Source organism: Chiloscyllium plagiosum, unplaced genomic scaffold, assembly GCF_037043375.1.
Source record: "Chiloscyllium plagiosum isolate Xiang-an unplaced genomic scaffold, Cpla_swu_hap1 HiC_scaffold_20, whole genome shotgun sequence".
NCBI lineage: Eukaryota > Metazoa > Chordata > Chondrichthyes > Orectolobiformes > Hemiscylliidae > Chiloscyllium > Chiloscyllium plagiosum.
In genome coordinates, this window is record NW_028270158.1 from 42,240,885 (window position 1) to 42,264,982 (window position 24,098).

Consider the following 24,098-nt stretch of genomic DNA (forward strand, 5'->3'; position numbering starts at 1 on the left):
GCTGTGTTTATTGTGTACAAACCTTACAAACTGATGATCTGGACCAGCTATGAGCTACTCCTACCAAACATTAGTGAGGAAAGCCTTGGAAGTTTCAAATAAATCTCTCGAATTAATTGGAGTTCCTTTCCTCCTACATACATCTAAGATTTTGAGTCCATCATTCTGATCTGAATAGGCAGTTTATTTGCCAACTTAATTAGCTGATTTCGTCCTGGGTAGAGAAGTATTTCCCTTCAGTCAAAGTTGAACAATGATTGAGAATAGCAAAACTATCTAGAATTTGAGGAGTGAGCGGCGTTTGCTTCTTATATTAATGTACAATTTCTATAAACTGAGACACTGAAATTATCAGCCAGTTAAAGATTTTGCAGATCATACATTTATAATGCATGAAAACTCATAATAGATGAACTTGTTACCGTTTTAGGATGAGGTATACAAATGTTTACGCAAAATATATTTGTTAAAATTGACATAACGCAGACTGCATATTTGCATGATGGCTTGGTCCTAAAGTTACAAAGCCCTCAGGGTTTCCTTGGTTCATTTTTGGGTTTGTTCTGGGCTAGGTTAATTTTATTTTTATTCTTTCATGGTGTGTGATTGTCATTACCCTTGAACTTTGCTGGCTGGCCATTTCAAATGGTGGTTAACAGTCCATCTCATTGCTGTGAGTCAAGAGTCACTGGTAGGCTAGACAAAGTGAGGACCATAGATTTGCTTCCCTGATGGGTATTAGTAAACCAGATATTTTACTAATTATGTTTTAATTCAGTTCACTATTCTGGACCATAAAGCTAGCCACCTGCCATAGTTGGAATTGAAATCCTGTAGCCTCTGGATTACTTGTGCAGTGACATTACGCAACCATAGGATCATAAGACATAGGAGCAGAAATTTGGCAGAGCAGCTTTGATGGGCTGAATGGCCTTTCAATCATTAAGTTTCTCAACCCCAGTCTCCTGCTTTCTCCTTGTAACACATGATCAAGAATCTGTCTATCTTAGTCTTAAGTATACTCAATGACCTGGCCTCAACAGCCAGGACAATGAATTCCATAGATTCACTACTCCCTGGCTGAAGACGTTTCTCCTCATCTCCGTTCTAAAAAGTATTCCCTTTAGTCTAAAGCTGTACCCTTGGGTCCTAGTCTCTCCTACCAATGAAAACATCTTCCTAACATCCACTCTGTCTAGGCAATTCAGTGTTCTGTAAGTTTCAATTAGATACACCCCCCCCCCCCCCCCCCCATCCTTCCAAACTCCAAGTCCTCAACTGTTCTTCATATGTTAAGCTTTTCATTCCTGAGACCATTCTCGTGAACCTCCTCTGAACACACTCCAGAGCCAGTACGTCCTTCCTGAGATATGGGGCCCAAAACTGCGCACAACATTCCAAATGTGGTCTGACGAGAGTCTTGTAGAACCTCCAGAAGTAAATCCCTGCTTTTGTCAAAACAAATGCCATTTCATTTATCTTCCTAACTACTGACCTAACCTGCAAGTTTACCTTGAGAGTGTCCTGAACTAGAACTCCCAAGTCTCTTTGTACTTGAGACTTCTGAATTTTCTCCCCTTTTAGAAAATAGTCCATGCCTCTCTGCTTCCTACCCTCCTATATTGCCACATTATACTGCATCTGCCACTTCTTTGCCCACTCTCCTAACCTATCCTAATCTTTCTGCAGCCTCCCTGCCTTCTTAGTGCTACCTGTCCCTCTACCTATCTTTGTATCGTCTGCAAACTTGGCCAGAAAGCCCTCAGTTCCTTCATCTCGATTCATCTCAACATCCATTGGCTCTCCTTGGTCCAACATGCTTGTTACTTCTTCAAAGACTTCTAGCAGATTTGTCAGGCATGACCTCCGCTTGACAAAACCTTGCTGACTTTGCCATATTTTATCATATTCTTCCTTGTATTCAGAAATCTCATCCTTCACAATGGATTCCACCGCCAATTCTCCTGATTGCTAGGGTTAGTCAACAACTGTTATAATAGTATCATGCAATTATCGCAACAATGGTTGGTGAACTAGATTGAACTTGAATAAAACAAAGTGCGGACACTGGAAATTTGAAACAAAAACAGAAATTCATATAGAACCTCAGCAAGTCTGGCAGCATCTGTGAAGAAAGAAACAGAATTAACAGTTTTGAGTCCAGTGACCTTTCTTCAGGACAGATTGTTCACAAATTCCAATGTGCACCCCAGGTAGAGAGTACTATGAATGTTGAGCAGACAAGGGAAAGCATGTTACATTATGCACCAGGACAATTGAATTTGGAGGCTGAGGAAATTGGGCTGTTTTTGCACACTAGCTTTTAGCTGTCAAAGTTCTACAACAGCTTACTTGCCTTTATCCTGCTGTCAGGACCAAGCTGCAGTTGAACTGCTTATACTAACAGAAATGGCTGCTAAATCATCCTGTATCTTTGCAGCTATCATCCTCCTGTAATTCCAATTTAACAGTTGGATCAATCCACCTAAACCTTTTGGCAATTAAGAGTATTTGATCCATTATTATCTAAAATTATTTCACTTGTCTCAAAGTAATGGTACTAAAATTCCAACCAACATGTGTACACCTTTTGGTTACAGGATTTGTGCTTTTGCATCTAGAATAACTTAGTAGTGGAACTTTAATCCAACACTAAACCACAGTTGTCAGATCAGATTGTAGAACTTTCATCTTGTGTTGGTCAGGAACTCAGAGAGCATTTGATGGGCATGAAATAGTTGGTGTTAAGTACAACCCCATGTTTTAAAAAGTACAGTGACTGCTTAAAAGTTAATACTTTAAATTGTATTTTCTTGATCTGACAGTTTAAACTGGTGAGTGCTTTGTCGTGGCTTTGATAGAAGCTGAGCTCGATTTAGTTCAGGTCATTGATTGCAGCACCATCATTTACCACAGCACATTGTAGCTGTAGTGTGTATACACAAGGTAAAATGCAACTAACTGTTAACAGGAGTTAATAGCATTTTAGAAATTAAAATTAATTTAACCCCTAAATTTTAATCTACAGATAAAAGAATAGCTCCCCCCACAGCATCAGTGATTTAGTGGACCATTTATTTATTTTCAAAAACAAATTTCCTGCACAAGATGTGTAAGATTGTTAATTCGTTAGTGATGACTGATTAAACTTGTAGATGAGTCTAAAACTAGTAACTATAAATACGAGAGATTTACGAATGAACTCAATCGGAAAATTGTACTTTTTTGATTCGATGGTTAGAATATGAACTTAGTTGCCTCAGAAAAGGGTTAAAGCAAATAGATTTGCTTCTAAAAAAGAAACCTAATATATACATGAAAGAAGAGGACTTGAAAGATATGCTCTAAGGTTAAGATTGATTAGATGGCTTGGTAGGAAGCTGTACGGAGTATAGAGATCAGCACAAACTGATTGGGCTGAATGGCCTGTTTCTCTGTATATTATGTGTGAAGTAACCAAGTCATTGTTGACAGTACCTCAAATATGCAACTTCCACCATACGATGGATGCAGGTGCACAGGAACACTTCCACCTCCTTGTCTCGCATCTTTCTGACTTAAATGTAACATTCCTGTTCCTTGTGTTGCTTGGTCACAATCCTGCAGCTCACTCCCAAACAACACCATGGGGAGGACTTCATTACATGGAATGCACCATCACCCTTGAACAGTTAGGGGAATACAGTAATACAGACCTTGCAGGTGATGTCCACAGCGCAATTCTTTTAAGCAACTGATTTAACTTGTGCTTTGATGTAATTGTGTTTTTATTTTGTAGTGCACACAGATTGTTGTATGTGGATCTGAAAGGGTTAATACTGAATTGCGCTATAAGCACTGACCACTATGATAATATCTTGTAGCTTTGTGGGTAGAACAATTTAGGATCCTGAAGAGGTGAGACCTAACAATTGGTCCTCTTCCAAGTAGCTACAGCAATATCTGTCTATAAATGTACTTTGTAATTAGTTGCTAATGTGCAATAAACTATACCTTGTTAAGTACAACAGGCTCTTCTGGCTAGATCAGGAGAAGATTTCCCAGTACTACACCAGGCGAAGCAAGCCTTGCAGTTTCTTACATTTAGACAATTGCAGGAGCCTTCTTCGTGAGCAGCAGTTCCTACAGCATTGAGAGTTGGCATGCCCATACACACATCTAATCCCAGATTAGATATACATTCCATTGTATAACTTGCAAAATACGACTTTAACATTCTTTGTGTCAGCAGTGTTGACCCACCTCGGCTCCCTAGAAGAGGTACAGCTTGTCCTATTGAATAGGGTCATAATCCATTGATCTTAGAGCTGCAGAGTATCTGTTATGGTGTATGATGTGCCAAATGTACAACATGTACTCATCAAGCTCCCATATGGATTGTTCCAGACACCATAAACTGTGCTAAAGTGCCAGCTCTTATTATTTGCTTTACTGATTTTTATTTTGTATATTTCCTTCTCTTCTGTCAAATTCACTTCATGAAAATCAAACTTATTTTCTTCCATTTGGTAGCTGCTTTCACGTGGTTTTAAATTAGATTACTTAGTGTGGAAACAGGCCCTTCGGGCCAACAAGTCCACACCGACCCTCCGAAGAGCGACCCTCCGAAGAGCAACCCACCCAGACCCATTTCCCTACATTTACCCCTTCACCTAATACTACGGGCAATTTAGCATGGCCAATTCACCTAATCTGCACATTTTTGGACTGTGGGAGGAAACCCACACAGACACTGGGAGAATGTGCAAACTCCACACACAGTTGCCTGAGGCGGGAATTAAACCCAGGTCTCTGGGGCTGTGAGGCAGCAGTGCTAACCACTGTGCCACCTTGCTGCCCATAAATAACTGATTTTTGATTAGCAATTGTGATCTGCCATCTTAGTCACCATCAATTCATTTCTTGGACCATTTTATGCACTGTAGATATTCTATCATTTAAAGTTTTTTATAAACATAAGCACAACAGATAGGGAAGGAAGGTTCAGGAGGTAATTGTGGAGCTGAGGAAGCTTGAGATGGGATAGTTAAGGTCATGTTGTGAAACTTGAAAGGGTTCAGAAAAGATTTACAAGGATGTTGCCAGGGTTGGAGAATTTGAGCTACAGGGAGAGGTTGAACAGGCTGGGGCTGTTTTCCCTGAGGCTGAGGGGTGACCTTATAGAGGTTTATAAAATCATGAGGGGCATGGATAGGATAAATAGACAAAGTCTTTTCCCTGGGGTGGGGAGTCCAGAGCTAGGTTTAGAGTGAGAGGGAAAGTTATAAAAGAGACCTAAGGGCAACTGTTTTACGCAGAGGGGGTGTTGCATGTATGCAGTCAGCTGCCAGAGGAAGTGGTGGAGGCTGGTACCATTGCAACATTTAAAAGGCATCTGGATGGGTATATGAACAGGAAGGGTTTGGAGGGATATGGGCCAGGTGCTGGCAGGTGGTACTACATTGGGTTGGGATATCTGGTTGGCATGGACGAATTGGACCGAAGGGTCTGTTTCCGTGCTGTACATCTCTAAGACTCTGTTAGGATTTAAATAGAGTTTAAAATTTGAGTTTGAGAATTAGCTAAAGAATAGTGGTGATAAGCATGAAGAATTTGATGTGGGGTAGAGTGCACTGTTTTGGATGAACTGAAGCTTATAGAGGGCAGAGTTTAGGACTTGTGAACATAATTGGACTGGTTGCAGTCAAGATCTCTCCTGTGCTAATCATGCATATTGCACAAACGATGAGTACACTTTCCTTGTACTGCAGATTTTGTGTTTTCAGGTTAAAATAATGCTGAATTATTGTAATCTGGATCTCCAAGTATTTAATGAAATATAAAGTCTATCTTTAAGTAAACTCAAGGGATTCCTATTAATTTTATTCAAAATAATATTTCTTACACACAGGTAATTCATTCAGCAGAAAAGAACTTCAGGTTTCTCAGCTTTTTGATGCAGGTGCTTGCATTGGATGGAGGTTAACTGCAAACCATTAAATGTCCTGCATGGGAAAATTGGGTAATTGGATTGGATACTGGTGAGTGTTTTTATCTTGAATTCTGTACTGGATTGCATCTTTCATTCAGATTGAGAGAGAACGGAAACCAAAACACGTTTGCAGTTTGAAAGCATAATTTCACCAAATCTTTTTCCAATGCCATTGCTTATGTTTAGAAAACAGAATGATACAGTGAAAGATTGTACCTGCTGCTAGAAATGTAAGAGTAAACACATTGCAGAAGCAACCCAGAGCATGTAGCATGAGCAGTTTTGAACACCATTGTTGGTGACCTTGTGACCCAAAATCAAAGCTTGAAATGTATGACCATGAAGATTAAATTCAATGGAAGTACAGAAGTACAAAAGAATCAGGTTCACATGATTGTGTTTTTTCCTAAATATATTCTGAACTGTAATAACTTTTTACTTGGAGGTGGTTTATGGTCATCTTTGGTGTGACTATGAAGTCAATGCGCTTAATGTTTAACACCAATTTATTTTTACTGCATGGAAGGTAAATTATCTGAAATAAAGATCTCTGGATAATGACGGTTGTTCCAGCATGTGTGATCTGTACACAGAGTGTATTGACCCTTAAACACTTCTAGAATGATGTAACCTCATGAATGCTTGTAATTTGGAACTCAGCTCTCCAAAGCAGCAACACCATTAGTTGTGTTTATTTTGTCAATTCTTAAAATACACACAGACATTTTGGTTAAAATGGAATACAATTGGAATCTTGTCAAACATTTACCTGATTTCATATCCACGAGGATTCCTTTCTTGAAAATTTACAAATGATGGAATTTATGTGTGAAGTTAGTTAAAAATAGGCTTAAAATGTTGCTAAAAATATCATGGATATGCAATTTTTGTCTGCGGTTGTTGATCTTTGATACTTATTTTTTGGCATAGATAGGTGAAGTCATGATGTTGCTGACATAGAGGATTTATTGTATGTTAATTTATTGACTGATCAAACTGCCGCCAGTAATTCTGAGAATTAGTCTTTTGGTGAATGCAGGTATTGAAGGCAAAGTACATAAGGTGAAATTAGAGTTTGCAGCATAAGTTTACCTGCATGTTCATTTAGTTGCCATTCATACTTCTGATGAAATGTAATCGAGGGTAGGTGGGATATAGATTTAAATGTACAATCAGATCAGCCATGATTTTTTTAAGTGGTCTCCCAGGCTAGTGCAGTTGAATGGCTTACACCTGATTTGTATGTTTGTGTATGAATATAGGCACTTCTTTGTATTTCAGTATTACACTCGGGTGGTTCTGAGGTGAAATGTCTGTGGGATTGTATTTCACTAAGATGTTACGAAGTGTATTGCACCTCATTTTACTTGGAAAAACATTGCAGGCAATTTGATGCTCTCAAAATTCCATTAACTACAAAACAGGTGTAGTTTCAACAAGATTGACAACTATTGACTAGTCCAGATATTTCCCTGAGAAATTAATCAGAGTTAACCTGTCAAAGTTAAACACAGCTTTGCAATTAACTGTCAATTACGATTTATTAAGGCATTCTACATGGTAATGTCTCTGCCAATCAGAGTTTGCTTACCAACTAATCAGCCCAATCATGCAGCATAAATGCTAGTTTTCCCTTTAAATTGGAATTCTTGAAAATTGTCTTGCTGAATGCAAGATAAAAAGCTATGACAAAATCTTCCAATTAGTTCACGTTTCAATCTTTGAGTATGTCCTTTTGGATGCTTAAAGCTGTAATGGTTGTAAAATACTAATTTGTGATGTCTTTTGTCTAACAGTGAAAAACAGGTGCACCTTGAGGATCAAATTCTGCCCCCTCGCCTTCAATTCTCAAATATTGAAACAAAAGGATCAGTGAGCTATGTCTTACATGGAGAGTGGACAGTTTGTGGATTGGGACAAAATGATTGACCTGGAGAAGGATAGTCCTGTGGTCCCATCCCGCATAGATAGCAACTTGTTAAAGCAGTACGCAAGACAAGGTTACTGGTCAAAGAGCCACTCTTTAAGAACAAAAATCTATGAACAAATTATCAAAGCTGTCTCATGCAGGACAGTGACACCTGATGCTGAGGTGTACAAGGATATTGTTGGAAAAATCACAGGAAAAAAGAATGCCTCAACTCTGCCAATGCCGGAATTTGTCAATGGTAGTGCAGTACCAAACTATTGTCTGAACACCGATGGAATTGTTGCAGTTAGGAAGATTGTGGTTTGTATTTCCAACCAGTTTCCAGACATCTCTTTCTGTCCTGTGCTACCAGCCATTGTAGCACTGCTCCTACATTACAGCACTGATGAAGCAGACTGTTTTGAGAAGGTGTGCCGGCTCTTGGCTTGTAACGACCGTACAAAACATTTCATAGATCAAACCTTCCTTGCCTATGAGTCCTCTTGTATGACCTTTGGAGATCTAGCCAACAAATACTGCCAAGGTGCCCACAAGCTAATAGTGAGTGCTTCAGAGGATGTCCTGGAGGTTTACTCTAATTGGCTACGATGGATTTTTGGAGACCTGCCATTTAACTATGCAGTCCGTGTGTTAGATATCTTCTTTGTCGAAGGATTTAAAGTACTTTACAGGGTAGCATTGGCTGTGCTCAAATTTTTCCGAAAAGTCAGAATCAGGCAGTCTGAAAAATCTGCTGACATTCGAACTGATATCCAGAACTTCATTCAAGGAATTGCTGACCATGTCCCAATTGAGAAGCTATTGGACAAAGCGTTCTCTATTCGCCTGTTCTCAAGGAAGGAGATCCGTTTGCTTCGCGATGCCAATGAAAAAGCACTGAAGCAAAAAGGCATCACAGTAAATCAAAAGAGGTGATTGAACATATTTTAGGGCTGGAATCAATATGGGATCTTAGGGAAAAAATGTGTTCTTATGCATAACTCGCTGTTTAAATGTTTTCTCACCTTTTAAACAACTTTTTAATCGGTTGATTTTGATTTAATGGGAACTGGAATGAAATTCAATCCTTTTTCCTTCACTGATATTGAAGATTGTCTTTGACAATTTATGCAATCTTAAGTCTTTTCATAAAGCTGCAGAGTTGCAACTAATATGCACCCTTAATTATAAAAAACTCCCTGTCACCGATCTCCTCCTCCTCCCCCACACCACCTTGCTGCTGTATAATTATATGATTCCATCAAATCGCTCTTTTAATAAAAGATAGCATTTCATTACTGGCCTTGATTATGCCCTTGTGTGTTAACATTTTGATTTGTGTACTAGAGTACCTAGATCCCTCTGCACATTAGCATTCCACATTGTTATTCATATAAATAATATTCTGCAGTTCATACTTCCTGCCAAAACGAACAACTTTACACTTCCACATTATTCTCTGTCAGATGTTTTAACCACTTGCTTCACCTTCAGGGTTCCTGCCCGTTCGATTCTTTCAGTGAGTTTCAGAATCACAGAACTCTCTGTGAAAAAGGTTTTCCTCGTATCACCTGTAAACCTTCTGCCCCTTTAAACCTGCAAACCCATCTCTGCAACATACTACCGACTCATCTTTGAATCCTCTGCTTTAGTTACCATCCCTTTGCTCCCATCATCCAAGTAATTGATGTAAAAGATTTTAGACCCCCACACAAACCCCTTTGTGACTCCGCTCATTATAACTTGCTGATCAACAAAACGCCACTTGTGTACACATTCAGATTGACTGATTGATAGAAAGCAAGCAACACTGATATGTTACCACCCCCCCACCCCCCACACCCCACACACACACACACACACACCATTTATTTTCTTAAACTGCCATCTGGAAATCCAAGTACTCTGTCTACAGGGCTTCCATTTATCTGCAGCATATGCTGATCTTTAGAAGAACTGATATTATTAAAACGTGATTTCCCTTTCACAAAACCATGTTGACTTTTCTCAATATAACTTTAAGTGCCCATTAAACTTTTAACAATTGATTCTAACACCATCTCCATGACAGATGTCAAACTAACTCGCCTACAATTTCCTGTTTTCTATGTGCTTCTCTGCTTGAATAGAGGAGTTGCATTTGCTACATTCCGATGAAATCTTTGCCGAATCTAGGGAATTTGGAAAATTAATGCCAACACACCTACCACCTCGTAGGGCACCTTTTTCTAAGGCCCTAAGATGAAGAATGCCCAGACCCAGAGGCTTACGTTTTGCGTATTACTGTCACAAGGGAAGGAGTACTATCCACAAGTTCCTCTTTCCCATGCATCTCCAGATTTACAGCTGTTACTGGAATGGAGTTAGTATCCGTGCAGCATGGGAAAATGCCCTTTAACCGTCCCTGGCACAATGGGCCATCTGACTTCCATCTATTCTAATCCCATTTTTCCAGCCCTTAGCCTGTAACCTTTTATGTTCTGGTATCTCAAGTGCTCATATGAACCATTCTTAAATGTCTTCAGGGTTCCTGCCTCCTCTATTCTTCCAGTCAGTGAGTTTCAGAATCCCAGAACACACTGTGAAATATATTTTCCATGCATCACCTGTAAACCTCTTGCCCCTTTCCTTAAACCTGTGTCTTTGGTTATTCTGTACTAAGAGGGAAAGTTTCTCTACAGTTCCTGTCTGTGCCTGTCTGAAATTTGAAGACCTCAATTCCTCACCACTCCAGCCTTCTCTGCTTACCTAGTCTCTCTGTATAGCTGAATTGCTCCAGCCCAGGTAAATTGTTGGAAATTTCGTCTGTCTAGTTCATTTGCATCCTTCCTGTGATGTGGTGTCCAGATGCTGGACTCCAGCTGTGGCCTAATTAATATTATGTGCAGCTGCTTTATAATCTACTTGCTCTTGTATTCAGAACCTTGATTAATAAAGGCAAGTATCTGTTATGCAGCCTTAGCCACCTCATCTACCAATCTTCTTGTCTTCAAACATCTATTGATATGCATACCAAGGTTCTTCTGACCCTCTATACTTTCCAGGATCCTACCGTTCAATGTGTACTCCATTGCCTTAATAGGCCTCCCAAACGCATTACCTCACTTTTTTGTCGGGATTAAATTTCATGTGCCATTGTTCAGCCCAACTGTGTAAAATCATAGAATCCTTACAATGTGGAAACAGGCCATTCGGCCCATTAAGTCCACACCAACTCTCTGAAGAGCATCCCACCCAGACTCGTTCCTCTACTGTACTCTCTGTAATCCTGCATATCCTATGGCTAATTCACCTAAACTGCACAGCCCTGGACACTTTAGCATGGCCAATCCAGCTAACCTGCACATCTTTGGATTGTGGGAGGAAGCTTTTCCACCCAGAGCAAAAGTGCGCAGATACTGGGAGAATATGCAAACTCCATACAAACAGTCGTCCGAGGCTGGAACTGAACCTGCATCTCTGGCATTGTGAGGCAGCAGTGCTAACCACTGAGCCACCTGTATTGTCCTGTAGTGTAAGACTTTCCTCCATGCTATTTACCACTTTGCAATTTTCATGTCATTTGCAAACTTGCTGATCATGCTTCCTGCATTCTTGTCTAATCATTCATGTGCACTACAAAATAGCAAAGGACCCAGGCTTCTAGTCACAAATACATCTTTCGATCATCCAACTTCTGATTCCTGTAACTAAGGCAATTTTGGAATCAATTTGACAAATTTCTCAGGGTCCCATGGGCTCTTAGCTGCTTAACCTGTATGCTATGTGAGACTTTGTCAAGAGGTCCACATAAACTGCATCACACCAGCAAATTGCTCGAAAAATTCAATCATTTTGTCACATGTGATCTCCCCCTTACAAAGCCATGCTGATAATCCTTAGTTAATCTTTGTCCGTCCAAGTGAAGATAATTCAGTCCCTCAAATTTTTTTCTGGTACTTTCTGTACCACAGGAAAGATGTTTGCATCCTCTAGTGAAAACAGAGATGAAAAATGTTGGTTAATTTAATCCACTGTTCCTCTTTATCTGCTATAAATTCCCTAGCTCCACTTTCTAGAGCACCAACAATTACTTTAATTACTCCCTTACTTTTTAAGTACTTGTTTTTCTTTTTTACGTTTCTAGCTAACTTCCTCTTACACTCCTAATTTCTCCCCCGATTAATCTTTATTATTCTCTACTTTATAATTCTGATCAGTCATCTAATCTGCAGTCACCTTTACATCTTTTTTTTTTTTCCCTACTTAGTTAACTATGGATGATGGTTTCTTTATTTTGAGTTTTTTTCTTTATAGTAAGATTGTGCTCCACTGAGAAGCTACCTCAAAAGCATTCTATGAACTTTGCATCCAGGCTGTTACCACCAATATGATTTTTCAGTTTGTGCATAGATTAAGGACACCTATGATTATTGTCCCTTGCCCCACACACCCAATATTTTTTCTTCTGTACTTAGCCCTACATTGTGGTTACTGTTAGGGGGCCACTAATAATTTTTTTCACTACAATTGATCATCTCCATCCAAACTAATTCTACATCCTGATCTCTTCAACCAAGGTCATCTGTACCTATTACACCAACTCCAATCTTGATGAGCAATGCCCCTCCATTTTTAACCTGGCATCCTACTTTTCTTGGATGTCATATACATCTTAATAATCAGGACCCAATACTTCTCTGGCATTAACATTTCCATAATGACTAGCAGATAACTTTTGTTAATAAAGCACACAATGTGTTTACTTTGAGTGCTCCATACATCCAGGTGCAGAGTATTTTTCGTCTTTTTGTTATCTTTGTAACATCTGATCTTGATTGGTGCATTCTTTAGTTTTTTTTTCCTTTCTTGTCTTGACTGTGCTCTTTGATATATCACATTCAATATTTGATCCCTTGCCCCAACTATTTGTTTTTAAATCGTCCCACTTTCCTATTTGTGATTTTTGAGAATACTAGCCCCGTCTGAGCAGTTAGTACTGAATTCCCATTCATTTTCATGATGTGGAGGTGCTGGTGTTGGACTGGGGTGGACAAAGTTAAAAATCACACAACACCAGGTTATAGTCCAAAAGGTTTATTTGGAAGCACTAGCTTTCGGAGTGTTGCTCCTTCATCAGGTGGTTGTCCTGATGAAGGAGCAGTTCTCCGAAAGCTAGTGCTTCCAAATAAACCTTTTGGACTATAATCTGGTGTTATGATTTTTAACTTTCATTTTCATGTATTGTGTACAAAGGAATTGCACTTTTTGTTTACCTGTGATCATTTTATTTTGTGCTAAAGCTGCTTTTTGCTTACAAAAAAAGCAGTGGCCTAGTAGTATTACTGTTTGGATTAATAATCCAGACACCAGGGTTTGAATCCCGCCATGGCAGATGGTGAAATTTTAAATCAATAAAAATCTGAAGTTAAGAGCTTAGTAATGACCATGAAACTATTGTTGGTCAGGAAAAACCTATCTGGTTCACTAATGTCCTTTTAGGGAAAGAAACTGCTATCTTTACATAGACTACATGTGACTCCAGACCCACAGCAGTGTGGTTGACTCTTACCTATCCACTGGGCAGTTGGGGGTGGGCAATAAGTGCTGGTCTAGCCAGTAATGATCACAATCCCGTGAATGAATAAAAAAAAGGCAAGGTTTTCTATTCAGTTTACTTTCACCGGAGGCTCACTGATGTTACTTAGTATGGTGACGAAATGTCTGAAAACGAATCTTCCAGCTCATTGAGCAAACTTACATCCACAAAACCAAGTGATATCTATCTCGGGAAGGAAACAGTTCCAGGTCAGAATCTAGATTAAAACTCCCAAATAATGGATATGACAAACTTCCCTTATGTTTTGTCTCAAACTTGTAGAAACATTTTGTACTGTAAGGATGACATTTCTCACCAATGTTAGCATGATGGTTGTGTCTAAGTGCAAACCATTTTAAGCCAAGCTGTACACAATAAAGATGACTTGAAACAAATGATAACTCTGAATATTATGCTATCAGCCAGCAAAGTAGTAACTATCACCTCCAGTCTGGCATAGATCGGTCACAAGTTTTTGATGATGAAACAGTGCATTGAGACTTGCATCTGGCCCACTAAGTTTTTAGCACAGAATGGTACAAGATAATGCCAATCGCATTATAAATCACTTTGCTGGACACGTCTTGAAATTTCAGTTTAGCAACTTTGTTGATATTGAATGATATGAGAATTAACTGTTGCTTCCAGAAATCTTATGTTTTTTCCCTCTGGTCCATGTACACTAGCTCTGTGCACAGTTAATGAAATACAGCAGTTTAAAGGTTTTTCAGGAATATGGTAATGTTAATTAGGTTATTAATTAAACAATTTAAAGCAAATTAAATTCTGAACTTACTTTCCTTCGAAATAGTATTCAGATTGGAAGTGGAGTATAGAAGCTCTGTCTGTTCTCTCAGGTGGGCCTAAAAGATTCCATGGCACTATTTTGAAGAATAGAAGAGGAAATCTCTGGAATTCATAGCCAATATTTATCACTCAATCAACTTAACATAATATCTGATCGTTATCATATTTATGTGGCAGCTTGCTATGCCCAAATTGGTTGCTGTGTTTCTTGCGTTACAACAGTGAATGTGCTTCAAGGTGTTCCTCATTGGCTGTAAAGCAGTTTATTTGTCCTGAGAGTGTGAAAGATGCTGCAGAAACACATCAGCTTTATGGAATAGCAATTGACTGAGCACGCTAACAAAGACAATATAGTGTGGGGCTACCAGTAATTTGTCAAATATATTTCAAATATAGTTCAAATCCAGATTCAGGTGTTGCCAAGAATTAGTAACCATCTCAATTAGTTTTATCTTATTTAGTTTAAGTCCCTTTGGATATGTGAACTGCACTCCACCAAATGCCCTGAATGTGCAGGTTTATCCAGTTGCCTTAAACCTGTTGCCAACTAGCTTGTATTTTGCTCATGGGTTCAGACTTTGGTTTTGATGCTTTGTATTGTTTGGGCAGTTCGCAAAATAAGAAACAGATACTAAATCAAAGAACTGTCTGTAGCTCAGCACATTGTGACTTATCCTTCTCATGGTTTGCAACATGCTGGAAATTGTCCTCTGCCATCCTGCTGGCTGAGGTACCACCTTAGAGGATTCGTAAATCCAAATGTTTGACTTCAATGCACCCTTCCTTTCTCCTGCTCTGGATGAACTGATTGGAGCCTGCTAAGTTGTTGGGAGACCTCCTGCTCTGCCATTTGACAGCCAATGGATTTCTCCTATTAGCAGAAGAGATTACTTTACGGGATTTTCCTTTTTTGCTTCCCAGCATGCTTTGAATAGTTTTCAGCATTAATTTGACGAAAAGCATTCTTTTTCTTCTAAGCAGTCTGTTAAACATATGCTGTTCTTTGGTTATTTAAAAAAAAAGTCGGAGTGAGTGTGAGGTCTTTGAGATCTTGCATAATACTTATGCTCCATTTTCTTTTCAAGAAGGAATTCGTGAAGGAGGCTTGCTCATTCAATTACTTTGCAAAGCTGACTTTGGTTCCTTTTGTATCAATGCGCTATGTTGAATGTTAAAGTTGAAGGTTCGTTGTAGCAGTAGACATTCATAACGTAACAAACCTAAAATTTCTCCCTTTTTTGAAATGTTTTTTTTCTTCAGATTGTCACTTTCTGAAAGCCAGTGGGATTTTGATGGTTTCCACATTATTGATTGGTTCTCAACACAAAAGCAGAAATTGCTCATTATTGCTAAAGTGTTAAGCTGAAATTGAGCAGTGCCAAAAGTAAAGACAATGTCCTTCTCATTGTAACTGATCTTGCCTTTTGAGAGTAATTTGAATAGTTCCATAGAAACTCTTGTGCACAGAGCCAGGGTAGATGCTACTCAAATTACGATTTTGTTTAATCGACAAACAATATACTATGGATGCTGGAAATTTGAGATAAAAACACAAAATATTGGAAATGTTCAGATCAGACTGTGTTAATGGTGAGAAAAACAGTGTTAATGACCTACCATTAGAATAGGAAATGTGTTCACCTAGGTTAAGGAGACCAATTGCAGATTAGGTGACTTTCACAGACCACTTCTGTTTTAAGTGTGAGTTTGACACCAATCTTTCAGTACTTGATCATTTTAGTACTTCATCTTGTGCTGTCACTCAGATATCTGTCCTTGCCCTATTGTAATATTACAGTGACACTTAATGTAAGATTGAGGAACAACACCTCATTTTTTGGATTAGGCATTTTATAGTCGTCCAGATTCGATGTTGAGTTCAACAATTTCCGACAATAACGAAAAGAGAGAGAATGCTGGAAAATCTCAGCAAGTCTGGCAGCATCTGTAAGGATAGAAAAGAGCTGACGTTTTGATTCTAACTGACCCTTTGTCAAAGCTTCGACAAATGATCAGTTAGACTTGAAACGTCAGCTCTTTTCTCTCCTTACAGATGCTGCCATACTTGCTGAGATTTTCCAGCATTTTCTCTTTTTTTGGTTTCAGATTCTAGCATCCGCAGTAATTTGCTTTTATTTCTGACTATAAACTGTTTTGTTTGCTTAGCATAATCTTTGCCCCTAGTTTTGCTTCTAGGTAACTGTACAATTGCTGCAGGCACATCTTTTTGTTTCTTTTCTTACCCCATCAATATTTCCTTTGGATCCTGGAGGACTAACTCTTCTGTCATTGTCTTTCTTGTCTCCTACCCATTTCATGCCTTCCTTCATCCTTATCCAGCCCTTGCTCAAAGTCGATCTTTAACGTTTCCTAGTTCTGATGAAAGGTCATCGACCTGAAATGTTAACTCTGATTTCAGTATTTCCAGGTTTTTTTTCTGTTGTTATCTTTAAGGTTTTGTTAGTTGCTTAGCATGTAGTAACAATTCTTGTGTTTTATCAGTTTTAGCTTGCTCTTTTTCTCTGGGATGTGGGAATTACGCTGATTGCTGTTTCTTTTTTTTTCCTTCATCATTGTACCTGTGCTCTTTGACATCCAAATTTGTTCCTGTTAAACTACGCCTTCAATGTTCAATTTGCAGACGAAGGTAGGCTATAGAAAGAACTTTCTTCACAAAATTTGGGATCTGTGTGGGTTTAAGCGCACAACCTACACAGGGAAGTTTTCTACCTCCCATTGACCCTCCCCACACCTATACACATCCAATAACCTTTTTTCTTAGCAATAGTTTGCAAAATGATGTTTAATGTCTTATTAGTAACAATATTCCAAATGCATTGCATGAAGTATAGTGAGCAGTACAGACTGAGAAGATTCATGTTTAACAACTGGCTGGTTGATTTGATCAGTCTACTTGATAATTAATTCAGGAAGTACAGCTTACTGTTGATTGCATTGCCTCTGAGGTAGCAAACCCCCACAGATTGGTCATGGTGTCTACTTTTTTCACCTGTACTGACTTTCACTGGAAAGTGCACTCAAGCACGTTGATCTTTTATAAGTGTGAAATAGGCAAAACCCTCTGTTCCTAATGTGAGTATGGGGGAATTAAATTTGGATGGTAGAACAGTATGGTACAAACAACTAATCATTTCTAAGTTGTTTCTGTTTTACAAGTGTGCAAAATCTCCAGTTTATCACCTATCACAGGATTACTGATTTCAAGCATTCTTTATTCTGCCGGTGTATCTGTGACGGTGACCCATTTTCAGTGAAGTATTAATTGGCACTGTTCTGAAGGGTTGTCCCAGTTCTCTCACCTAAAAGAAAAATGCAAGTGTGACCATTGTATAAGTTCACTCAACCATCTGCTTCTATCGTCCCCACCTCACCTAATGCTATGAAAGCCATCATGTGCCCAATGTCTTGGTCAGATGCCATGGTTTTCAACCCATTGTGTTTAGACAGTGTGCATAAGATTATCATGCAGTAAGCATTTCATGTAGTTGTATTTTCACAATTATCATTACTGACAGCCACATCTCAATAAAATCATTGAAAATCAGCCTTAACAGAGGTAACACAATGCCTTGAACATTTTTCTTGTTAATCCCCATTTTCTTCGTAACTCATCGCTATCTACCAATCTTGAAATGACAGAGCAGGGAAAAAAAAGATAAATAAGCAAACGTTAACGCAAGGAAATTGGCAATGTGGCTGCAATGCATAGAATATTACAGATTAGTGGAGATTTTTGAGCGAGGGAAGATAGAAACAAAATGCTGGCAGAAAATAAAAATCGTAGCTTTAAAAAATACAAGTAATTATAAAAATTGTACGAGACTACTAATATGCAAGTACTATGTTACAATGCATGCAGGAAGTAGTAATATTTAGTATTGATGAGAGAATCTTATGTTATGTGCAAGGCTTATGCCATTGGAAGGGGCATGTGATGCACAGGAGAGTAAAAAGCACGTATTATTTGCAATCTGGTTATTCTTCCTCCGTTTACCAGGTGATAAAACGGTATGCATGTCAGACATTATTATAGAGCTCCCTTCCAGATGCAATATGATTGTGTAATGCAAAGGTGAGAATATCAATGTGACATTAAATTTTATACTTGATGCAGTGAAACTGGGCATATAAATTAAGTATGATGTTCGGAACTGGTTTGTATTTGACCTGATAAAGTTGCAGGTCATATGGCTTGATGTCATTGTCAGAAGCTGTTTTAATTAAACCTCTGTTAAAACATGGTTGTGTTTCTAGTTATCTTTGTAGAAATGTGGAATTCAAAGAAAAGTTTTCTTCTGTCAGCGTTTTTAAAAAGTCCATTTGATTGTCCTTCATCACAGGAACAGTATATCAATCAAAATTAAGGATTTTGAAAAATATAATAAATATTTTATTATGAAATAATAAAAATAATAAGATTGAGGAGTAGAAGTTGGCCATTTGGAGTCTGCTTCGCTATTCAGTGAGATCATGACTAATCTGATAAACCTGAATTCTATGTTCTTGCTTTTCCCCATAACCCTTGATTCCCTCGAGTTAAAACAAAAATCTATCAATCTAAGCCTGAAATATTCACAATGACCACAATGAATTTTTTGGAGAGGAAGAAAATCCTCCTGTCTTAAATGGATGACCTCTTTCTCTGAAATTATGCTATCTGTTCCTATATCCTTGCACAAGAGGAAACAACATCTCCACATCTACTCTGTCAAGCCCTCTAAGAATATCATGTTTCAATAAGGTCACCCCTTATTCTTCTAAACTCCATTGAGTACAAGTCCAACTCCCCCTCCTTACAACAAAATCCTTCCTTATCTCGAATCAACTGAATGAACCTTCTCTGAACAACCATCAATGCCAGCATACTTTTTCTTTGATAAGAGGATCAAAACTGTTTACAGTACTCTGTGGCCTGACTAGTGTCTTATATAGTTTAGCAAGACATTCTTATTTTTATTCTCATTGACACGGCAGCCAGCAGTCCACTTGCCTTCCCTATTACCTGCGGAAATTGGATACTTACTGTCACTGGATTTTGGTGATTCATGAACAATGACCCCAAATCCCTCCAGTTTTTCTCCATTTAAATAATATTCAGAGCCTCAGTTCTTCTTGTCAAAGTGTATAACCTCATATTTCCCCATTTAAATTACATCTGCCAAATTTTAGCCTACTGAATCTGTCAATCCCTCTAAATCCTCATTTTGTCATTCTTACAAGTTGCCTTTCTGTTTGTTTTTGTTAGCCATAAACTTGGCAATTGTAAATTCACTTCTATCACTCAAATTATTGATATGTAGTAAATAAATGTGGTCCCAGTACTGGTCCCTGTTGCACTACTGTGCTGAAAGTGCTCTCTTATTCAAATCTGTCTTCCATTAGTTAGTAAATTCTTTACCTATGAAAGTTCAGTACCTATAACACCGTGGGCTCTTATTAAGTACATCTGCAGTCATTGTTTTTACCTCTTATTAAGTAACCTAATGTGCAGTATCTTATCAATCACCTTTTGGAAATTTAAGAATAGTATCTACTGGTTCTCCTTTATTTAGCCTTTTTGTTACCACCTTTAAAGGACAGTAATAAACTTGCCAGGCAAGATTTCACCTTCATGAATCCATGCTGACTGTTTTGATTTTGTGTATTTCTAAATTACATTATTTATACTAGACTCTAACATTTTCCCAATGACCAATGTTAAGATAACTGGCCTATAGTTATCTTTTTTTGGTCTCCCTTTTTGAATTAAGGCTGTTGTGTTAGCAGTTTTCCAATTCTCCAGTCTTCCAAACCTCTGGGACTTCTCCCAAATCCAAGGATTCTTTGACAATTATTACCACTGTATCCACTACATTTGTAGCATTTTTTTAAAATAAAAAAGTCATAGGATGCAACCTATGGTCCAGGGACATGATTCTTCAGTGTTTTGCACTGATACATAAAATCCCTAACGAACAGCATCAGTTTTGATTAGAAGTTGTGAATGGAGGGGTGTTATGGCAAATGCCAGTACATTATGGTATTGCTGTTTTTTTGTTTGGGTTTGACTTGTATGTAATGAGGTGAGTGCCACACTTAAAGTATAATTATGATTCTGGGGACCCTGGATTGTTCTCTGCTTTTTATTATCATAACTGAAGTCTGATCCATTTTATTTTGGGTATTTTCTTGATTTTTTAATGAATTTCTTGCAGACATAATGTTCATCTAGCAGTCAATGTTGAAAATTTCAAATCTGAAGTTGTCAGTGCAAAGGAGATGAGAGAAATTTGGTCCTGGATCCCAGAGCGATTTGCCCTGTGCCAACCAATGTTGATTTTTACTACTTCAGATGATGGTTATAGCCTGACTAGGTAAGATACAAGAAGAAAACAATTGGTAGGTTAGCAAGTATCTGTGGAGAAAGAAAAACCAGGTTAATTTTTCTATTCAATGACTGTCCGAACTGAAAAACTTGCACATCTTTCTATCATTTCAGATTTTATGCTCGCTGTGAAGGCTATGAACCAACCATCATTCTCATCAAAACAACTGACGCTGAGGTAGGCTATGTATCTAACACAATTAGAAAACTTTGTTGTGTAACTGAATGCATTTTTTTATTTTGTTGAATTGCAAAAGAGAGCAACAGCTACAATGGGAGTGGCTGTGAAAAATCTTAAAAAGATATAAAAGTTTTACATAACATGGAGGGAATTATCAGGTCAACCATTATAGGAACAAATTATTGTTCTAATTTTATGCCAGGTGTTAATAATTGCCTTGAAAGATTTTCTGTATAATGGTAGTAGATATGAGAATCTTAATGAGGTTGAACTAAAGAATCTCGAAGAACCTATTTAGCATTAATATAACAGGGAAGGCCTAATCTGAAAATCGATCATGGAATTTATCCTGCCTGAAACTGTCACTCTGTCCTTACTTTAACAGGTTTGTGGTGCTTACCTGTCAACAGATTGGATAGAACGGAGGCAAGGAGGAAACAAGCTAAGTTATTTTGGCACAGGGGAATGTTTTGTGTTTAAGGTATTTTGATGGATTCTGCTGGTTAATATTGCATTGTCTGTGGCTATTTTACTACTGAAAGGCCAGAAATTTATATTGCCTTACCTTTGGCACATTAATGGCACTGTGACAACAGCAAGTGTTCACTGAAGGAGAACTGTAGACAAATCAGTTTTATCACACGGTCTGTGTACATGTGCTGTAGAAATTACTTGTTTCTAAAGAACAGATTGTCCTTGCGGAAAATAATTTCCTGGAGGTATCTCCTTTCTATAATGGCTAAGTTGTGGAATGCTAATCATTATTGGTATGCATATTTAATGTTTATAACTTCATTTTGGTCAAAATGCCATTTTGTTTTTGACATGCATAACCATGAGCTATACCAGCTTTTAAAACCATAAGTATTAGGAACAGGAATAGGCTGTTTGACCCTTCGAGCCTGCTATGCCATTCAATAAAATCATGGCTGATTTGATGCTCCTCATACCCACTTTCCTGCCTTTTCCCCAAGACCCTTGTTTCCCTTACTGATCAAGAATTTTATCTATCTGAGACTTGAATATACACTGGGACTGAAACTACCACCACCAACTCTTCTCCACACACACACACACACACACACACACACACACACACACACACACACAGCCATCCCAAGTGTGTCATCTTTTCAGCTGTAGCAGCTGCTATTAACTGTCAAGCTATTTGTCCCCCCCAACGTCCTGGCCTAATCTAGTAATTAGCACTGAAGCTTTTTACAATGCATTTCATTTACCAGTGATCCTTTCTTTTAGATCTTATCTGTAGAAAATGGAATAGAGGTTTGTCAAAAACAACCCTCTTTGATTAAGCTACTCTTGTGACGTAAGATGTGTGATTTATGTTATATAGTTTAATATTTTTGAGTTTGGATTATGTGTTTTGGTCTGTGTATGAGAGGGAATTTAATGATTAACTTATCCGTATTTCTAGAGCTGTAATTCTTTAAAAACCAGTATGAGAGTGAATGTCCCTGTCTTGATAATGGGAATTTATTTATGTTAGAGTCTCACAAGCGAACAGAGTAAACAATAAAGAGCATTAGCTTGCTCTCAGTTAGAATTGGGGTTTGTTTTGTTTTTGGCTTGGGGGAAAACCATAGCTTGGAAAGCTTTTTTTCAGTTTTCAGAAAATCTGGTTGAAGTTACATATATGAAACTGTGTTTCTCCTGGAGAAAGAAGTTGATTCAGAAATGTTAGGAAAGGGCTTACCCCAGTGTAGGAGTTCTAGTTTAACAGTTCCAGACCATGAGTGTTTGGTTTAGGACCTTGAAGAGTTTATTTGAAGCTAAGAAAATCTAAGCTCAGTTTATGGATGCTCCGGAAGAGGCTGTCAAGTTCTCAAGACTGGGAATTGAAATAAACAGGCTAAGTTAAACACAGATGTAATAGAGAATAGAACTTTTCCTGGTGTTGGAGTACTATAATGTCAGTGATGGTGGGATAGATGAGGTTGTACAGTTTTTCAAAATCTTTCAATTTATATTGAATATAAGTAGCTTGATTTAGTCTACTTTATTTTTTGCCTAATAAACTTTTTCATTTTTAAAATCAGATCTGCAGCATTTGAGCGTGTATTTCAGTGATAGACCCGTCACTAATTTGAAAAAAAGAATATCAAGCCAGATTTCAGTCTGGGATTTGGATTGTCCTGTAATAACATCATAGTTTCAACAAAAACACTTTTCTGGAAGGGTTGGGGAAAGGCAGGAGATGGTTAAACATATTATGTAACCTAGTATGACGTTGCAATCTGTTTTTATCTAAGCATTTTGCACAAAAGATTGTTTCAGTTTTCATTTATTGAAATAGTGCCTATAATACAAAATAAAGCATCTCGAAGTTAACAATTTGAAGTTTTGTAAAGCTAAATAGAACTTGTTCTTCCATTGGAATGTTTTAAAAAAAAATCAGCACAGTTAGTCCTGTCCTAGTCATCTATTAACCTCATTAGAGAACTGGAAAAATTACACTTTAAATCACTTTCAGCACATTCAAAACCTTACCATTTCCTATTGCCAGTCTTTGAAGCTTGATTCAAGTCCATGTGGCAGGCTTGTGCCAATTCTAAATACTTCTGAATTCCCCAAAAGCATTCTTCTGCTGTACAGCATTACCAGAAATAATCGTATCTCAGCAGTATATTTATGAAGAAACTGATTTGTTAGCCATATCAGAATGTTGTTTGAGATTGTCTCCTGTGTCTGAATTGTATGCTGTTTTGATTTTTGTTACTTCTAGCTACAACCCGAAATGGAAAGATATGAATGGGTTATCATTAAACATCCAGAGATAGAAGCTTCTAAAAGCCTTCGGGAGGCTTGCCCAGAGGCACCACAGCAGCCTGGTATCTTGGGTACAGAAATCCCCCTGGAGCAGAGTTTACTTAATTCATCTGAGGAGCCATCAGACAGATTATCACCCTTTCTTGCCACACGCCATTTCAACTTGACATCCAAAGCTACTTCAATGTTCATGGCCGGAAGTGCAGAATCCATTATAATTGGTGAGCAAACCTGTGTCTGTTAGAAGTAAGCTATATGTGTGTGTGCTATATTATAAACGTACACAATATGTAGATAGGTAAACCAGGATGCAGGAGAACTTTTTTTAGTGGCAGGGAATCTTGTATGCTCACTTGCGATCCGACAGAGCCTTCATTTAATAGATGATCCAAAAGAATTGCACCTCCAATAATGCAGCTGTCCCTCTACTACACTGGAACACCAGCATTAGGTTTTGTGCTTAGGTCCCTAGTGTAACTT

The 24,098-nt window shown here is 38.2% G+C and overlaps 1 protein-coding gene across 1 annotated transcript in view; it reads left to right on the plus strand.

Annotated features, from left to right (window-relative positions):
- The window catches only part of tbc1d24 (TBC1 domain family, member 24), a 44,096-nt gene that overhangs the window by 15,928 nt on the left and 4,070 nt on the right, over window positions 1-24,098 (plus strand). The window contains exons 2-7 of the mRNA XM_043711483.2: window positions 5,891-6,020; window positions 7,768-8,812; window positions 20,481-20,639; window positions 20,765-20,828; window positions 21,217-21,312; window positions 23,575-23,839. Coding sequence (XP_043567418.1) covers window positions 7,851-8,812; window positions 20,481-20,639; window positions 20,765-20,828; window positions 21,217-21,312; window positions 23,575-23,839 — 1,546 coding nt within the window. The 5' untranslated portion in view covers window positions 5,891-6,020; window positions 7,768-7,850. The remainder of the gene's footprint in view (window positions 1-5,890; window positions 6,021-7,767; window positions 8,813-20,480; window positions 20,640-20,764; window positions 20,829-21,216; window positions 21,313-23,574; window positions 23,840-24,098) is intronic.